Source organism: Strongylocentrotus purpuratus, unplaced genomic scaffold (assembly GCF_000002235.5).
Source record: "Strongylocentrotus purpuratus isolate Spur 01 unplaced genomic scaffold, Spur_5.0 spur5_scaffold_18, whole genome shotgun sequence".
Lineage (NCBI taxonomy): Eukaryota > Metazoa > Echinodermata > Echinoidea > Camarodonta > Strongylocentrotidae > Strongylocentrotus > Strongylocentrotus purpuratus.
In genome coordinates, this window is record NW_022145603.1 from 6,018,910 (window position 1) to 6,025,078 (window position 6,169).

Sequence of the window (6,169 nt, forward strand, 5' to 3'; positions counted from 1 at the left end):
ACATTTAAGCCTTTTTAAGCATTTAGCCATATTTAGGTCATGTGCACATTCTAAGATAACATTGTAATCATTACAAATAATAATAATAATTAACCATTCTTGTATAGCGCATAACACATAGTAATAAAACATGTCCCTAAGCGCTCTAGAGAAAAACAACAGAATACAAAGACAAGATGTACTGGGAAACAGACAAAATGGATGAATTAAATGTTAAATAAGTGCGTCTTTAAAGCAATCTTAAACTTAACAATGGAGTCAATGGGGCATCATTGTATTTTGGACATCACTTTAATGACCAACAGATCTTATAATCTTATTTAATGCACTGCACCCTCCATCAAGTACATTTAACTCTTTTAATCATACATTTTCCTCACCCTCAAAATGTTTTCTTTTCTGTTGGGTCACAGTTTCACTGCCTGGGGGACCTGTATGCACAATCGGTAATGGAACCATATTTGGTGTTGTACAATTGTAAGGCAATACATGTAGATATGGAAAGAGATGACTATGTAGGCGGTACCTGTTGACCCCCCACGATGCCCTTTATCTTATGTTCAGACAGAAGTTGCAAAATAAGCCACTATTTTAACTAGCCTGATCTTAAATTAGTCAGCTAATTTGCGTCTTCATCAGCCCTCAGTTGCAATTAGCCGGCTATTTGGTCGAGAAAATATCCAACAAAATCTTGGTCTTGTTCCAAAATAGCCCGAGCTAGTTTGTGATGAGCATATAGGTCGGGTGAAGACACAATTTCGAGCTTGGGGAAAATATTCTGAGTCTGAAAATAGCAGGTTATTTTGCAACTTCAGTCGGATGAAAACATGCCTTGTGGCAAAGAAGAGCTAGCACAGAGACTGTTCTTACCTTGTCAAGAATGAGATCAGATATGAGGGTGTTCTGAGACATACACAGATCAACTATGCCCTGTAGAAAGAAATATTAAATAAAAAAATATATACAAGTTTAGGAAATAACTTATACATCAGCTTTGGCAACTCTTGTGAAAATAAATAAATACACTGCAAAAGGAAACAAAAGGATACTGGTTGCATACAAAACAGAGAACGGCAGTTCAGCAAAAAAAATGTATAAACATTTAGGAAATAACTTATACAACAGCTTTGGCAACTCTTGTTGAAATAAATACACTGCAAAAGGAAACAAAAGAATAGTGGTTGCATATAGCTGAAATCAAAGTTGACCATTACTATCCTCCTTTTTGGAAAATATTGGAAGTTTTTCAAAATAAACTTACATTGTGTGGGGCAGGTCAGAAGAAATGACATTGACAAGTTGCATTTCAAACAATATTACAAACCCTACTGACATTTTAGCCACTTTCTGAATATATTTACACCGTTTTGAGTACTTCAGTCATTTTGGCCACTTATTGTGATTATAATAAACTGAAAGTTCAGGGAGCTGCGACTATTTCAATCCGATTTAAGTCCAATTAATGTTTGAAGGAGAATGCTGCATAGACAAGGTAACAGTTTGCTCTGATTCTAAGGATGTTGGTCTTACCAAAAGACGTTAAAAGATGGGAGTTGTTGCTACCTTGTTTGGCGTTCAACAATAAGGGATAGAGCAACTTCGATCTGGCGCTGCTCAGTGGCTGCCGGGCTCACGATCAATTGGGCAAAAAGAATTTCCGTTTCGGTTTAATAAAAGTTGGAGTGGACTATTAGGCTATTATTATTATTATTATTATTATTATTATTGACCCCAATCATGTTGTTTTGGTCATCATGGTCATATCGGTCACTTTTTTAAAATTCAAATGGCCAATCGTATCAATTTAATAATTGATAATTAAGTTTGTTGACACTCAAATTCTATGTATGAATGGGGTGCTTATGTCAACAGTGACCAGTGATCAACAGCGGCATTTCTCGGGGTTAGAATTTGAGTTAAAGAAAACTGTCTATCAACTGATTCTCACTGAAATCTCTAACTGATGTTGTACCCTAAATATGACACAAATGGTCACTTTGGCCAAAGAACTACCGTAGTGACCAACACACTAAGACTGACATTTTTAGAATCGGCACACAAATTTACCCCAGATAAGCTAAATTCAAGCCTTCCCCACCAACAATTCTGATTATTTAAAGCCCCTTATCTCCTAGGGTACATCAAAATGACCTTACAATACATGGATCAGGTCAGCAAATAATGAGTTGCAATTCAAACAAATATATAACCCTAAGAGATAAGGGGCTTTAATCTGAACTGTTGTCTGTTGAACAGGGTCGAATGACATTTTGACCCTACTCAAAGTTCTCAAATATCAAAATAAACTCAAAATGGGTGTATCATGGCCAATACTGTTTAACGCAATCTACGACTTCTTTTGGACAACTGCACATATGAACAAATGGACTTGATTAGTGGTCAGCGCACGCTAGCGTTTGCAAAACAGACCAAAGTTTCCCTCGCGCTTCGGTTTTGCGCATGTTGCACGCACATGAATACTGCGGTTGCGTCATCCGTAGTCGTATTATACCCGATTGGCCCAGAGTCAGGTCACAGGAAAGACACGTAGGCATGGGGCAGGTCAGCAGACAATAACCTGCTGCAATTCAAACGATGTGAAATGACCTGTAAAAACGAAGCCTTATAATATGCACATTCTCACGGGATTCATGGCAAACTGAAGCACAATACAATTACATACCGTCCCGACGGTCTGGTGTGGGCGCGTGTGTATTAAGTTAGTGACTGTGAGAAAGTGCATATTAAAGTCTTTGTTTTTAGGAAAAATACTTTAAAAAAGATAAGAAAATTGACACGAAACAGATAACAAAATATCGTCTTTTAAATCATGACCTTTATTTGGACATTTGATGAATATTTTCTTCATTTTGGGTATATCAGGTATATACACGCCGGAGTGACGGGTCAGATTTTGGATAGACTTCTGAACTATGTGTGCTATTGCTGCCTCTTACTGTCTTTAATTACTAGCACGTAGTGCAGCGCTAATACGCATTCATTAATTAGCATTGATTGACTCTCTAGAATCTATGCTTTGCTGGAGTGGGTAAAACAAGATATAATTCAATTAAAAATCCAGAGCTACCAAGTGTCACGCATTTTGAGGGTCTGAAAACGCTCTCACGCACGACGCGCGCGCTAGATTTTGAAAAAACGCTATACCTTATACGTGTGTTATACGCTCGCCTGCGCGCTCGCACGCCGAGTCATGAAAATGTCACGCATTGCTGATCTTTGAACTTAATTGGCGTCTCTGATTATCCACTTCCCTTTAGTTTTTACCACTTCCACGTATGGCTGTGTGACCAAAGTTCGCGCGTGACCAAAGTTCGCTTTCTCAAAAAATCGGTGATATCACCAATGGAAAGAGGATCATAAAATTACCCAGGAACGAAATTTTCTTTGGAATTGGGTGCGAAATTGTGAAAATATTGACAAAAGATCGGCACATTTTGCAGTTATTTGCGTCCGTTCCGAAAAATTACCAACTTACCGATAAGGGTCTGGAAATCTTCATTTTGAGAGCAGATATCCTCAAAATTGTAAGTAATAAGTGGTACCGTCTGGTTGTATGATATTTTGCCTTGCAAATTATGAAATTACCTTATTTTTGATGGATCGTATTTTTGTATAAATCAGCTGTAAACCCCCGTGCGTGAACTTAGGTCTCGTTGTTTTTATGACTTTTTTAGATGCAGCGCGCATGCACGATCGGACGTCGAATTTTTAGATCGCGATATCTCCGAAATCCTTCGACGATAAATGTTGTAGTTGAACCAATTGGTAGTAAAATACTTTGCCGTCCATTTGGTAGTAATTAAAATAAATAAATTTGGGTAGAATATGAGAAAACATGGATCGAATATCACATTTTCTAATTTGTTCTAAAATCTGCGCGAACTTTGGTCACCCCTTCATACAGTTTCTTCCAGAATTATCATTTTCCCTTTTAATTTTATATGCACCTTGTAGATTCTACATGCGATAGATCTAGGCCTATAGTATACAAGGCCTGCTAGCCCCTATACTATAGCCCTAGACCTAGTGGTCGACATTTAGACCACTGGCTGCCACATGCCACTTGTAGTTGGAGCCTAGTTGTACCACTCCAGCAAAGCATAGAGAGTCAATGCTAATGCCTATTGACCTCTAGCACGGCACTACGTGTTAATAGGCAGCATTTGAATACATGAATAGTCAATAAATTCACAACACCCAAATGCACACAATCATGCCGATGCGGCTGATCGGCAAGTTTGACAGTAGACTTACAATTTAAATGTTTAAATTATTCTTTCTAACATCGGCAAGTTAAAAAAAATGTATTTTACTGCTATTTACTAGGTGTCATCAATTGTCACTAAAGTACCAATTTCTAGTGAAATTAGTTGAGTTTGTAAACTAAAGTGGTGTTTGAAATGTTGAGCATCAATAGCACAGCTTTTAATACACAGCCAGGATAGTAATGCACCTATGTGTGAGTTGTACTGTAGTTTTAACTTGCAAATGAAATGGCACCAAAACAAAAACAAAAATGGTTCTAACAAAAAGTTAGATCTACCTGCGGGTTTTGAGTCTCATGATAGCGATTCGCAGAAGTTGCTTCGGAAGCGTCTCGTACGGGGTCACTGAAAGATACAACGCAATCAGTTCTACTCGACAGTTTTATCCCAGATTTAGAGTCATTAGTCGCCATTTTCTGTCACTCGTGTCTCTGTGGTTGCACGGAAAAACATGTGGAGCATGGCGCTGGGCGCGGGTACGGTAGCCCGGTGAGCCCGGGCCCGCTGCCGCGGTACGGTGCAGCGCGCCGTTATAGCTGAGACGGCTGCGCTGGCTCTCTAGCCAGCCAGCCAGCCATTACGTAATCCCCAGCTGCTAGGGGGCGGGGTCAGCTAGTCTTGGCCTGAGCCATCTATACACAGAGTTTGGCCAACCCGGTTCGATTTGGACACATTTTGGCAGGCACAAAAGAGAAGAATACATCATGTTATGACCCAGTAAAAACAATTTGGTCAAACTTTGTATATAGATGGCTCTGGTCTTGGCCATTGTTCCACATATTACAAGACCGGTTTCCGTCAGACTGTTCTGAATCTGAGTCTTAAGCCCCAGTCCCATATAAAGCCGGACCAGCACGGACGAGCACGGACCACTCCGGACCATCCCGGACCATGGTCTGGGGTGATCCGGGATGGTCCGGGATGTTTTGTTCAAAAAAGTGTGATGCTATAAGCTACAGTCCCATATACGTCCCGGACCGTCCCGGACCATCCCGGACCCCATCCGGGGTGATCCGGGATTCGGTCCGTGTTGACACCGTGTTGGCACCGGGGTGGTCCTGGATGGTCCTGGATGGTCCTGGATGGTCCTGGATGGTCCTGGGCGGTCCGGGAGTCGACCCCGGATGTTTTTGACGGTCAAAAACTGCCGGGGTGGTCCGGGACGGTCCGGGACAATAGTTTGATCCGGGGTGATCCGTGTAGCCACCGTGCTGGGTCCGGGGTCATCCGTAGTGGCGCCGGGGCGGTCCGTGTTGATCCGTGGCAGTCCGGGAGTGAGTTATTGACCGCCCAGGACCATCCAGGACCATCCAGGACCATCCAGGACCACCCCGGTGCCAACACGGTGTCAACACGGACCGAATCCCGGATCACCCCGGATGGGGTCCGGGATGGTCCGGGACGGTCCGGGACATATATGGGACTGTAGCTTAAAAACATCACACTTTTTTTGAACAAAACATCCCGGACCATCCCGGATCACCCAGACCATGGTCCGGGATGGTCCGGAGTGGTCCGTGCTCGTCCGTGCTGGTCCGGCTTTATATGGGACTGGGGCTTTAAAAGCTACAGTCCCATATACGTCCCGGACCGTCCCGGACCATCCCGGACCCCATCCGGGGTGATCCGGGATTCGGTCCGTGTTGACACCGTGTTGGCACCGGGGTGGTCCTGGATGGTCCTGGATGGTCCTGGATGGTCCTGGGCGGTCAATAACTCACTCCCGGACTGCCACGGATCAACACGGACCGCCCCGGCGCCACTACGGATGACCCCGGACCCAGCACGGTGGCTACACGGATCACCCCGGATCAAACTATTGTCCCGGACCGTCCCGGACCACCCCGGCAGTTTTTGACCGTCAAAAACATCCGGGGTCGACT

General features: G+C 43.0%; 1 protein-coding gene across 1 annotated transcript in view; it reads right to left on the reverse strand.

Annotated features, from left to right (window-relative positions):
* Window positions 1-4,768, reverse strand: part of LOC585444 (1-aminocyclopropane-1-carboxylate synthase-like protein 1) — a 23,829-nt gene extending 19,061 nt beyond the window's left edge. The window contains exons 1-2 of the mRNA XM_030989101.1: window positions 4,565-4,768; window positions 871-930 (exon numbers count right to left, since the gene is read on the reverse strand). Coding sequence (XP_030844961.1) covers window positions 871-930; window positions 4,565-4,699 — 195 coding nt within the window. The 5' untranslated portion in view covers window positions 4,700-4,768. The remainder of the gene's footprint in view (window positions 1-870; window positions 931-4,564) is intronic.
* Window positions 4,769-6,169: the final 1,401 nt, after the last annotated feature.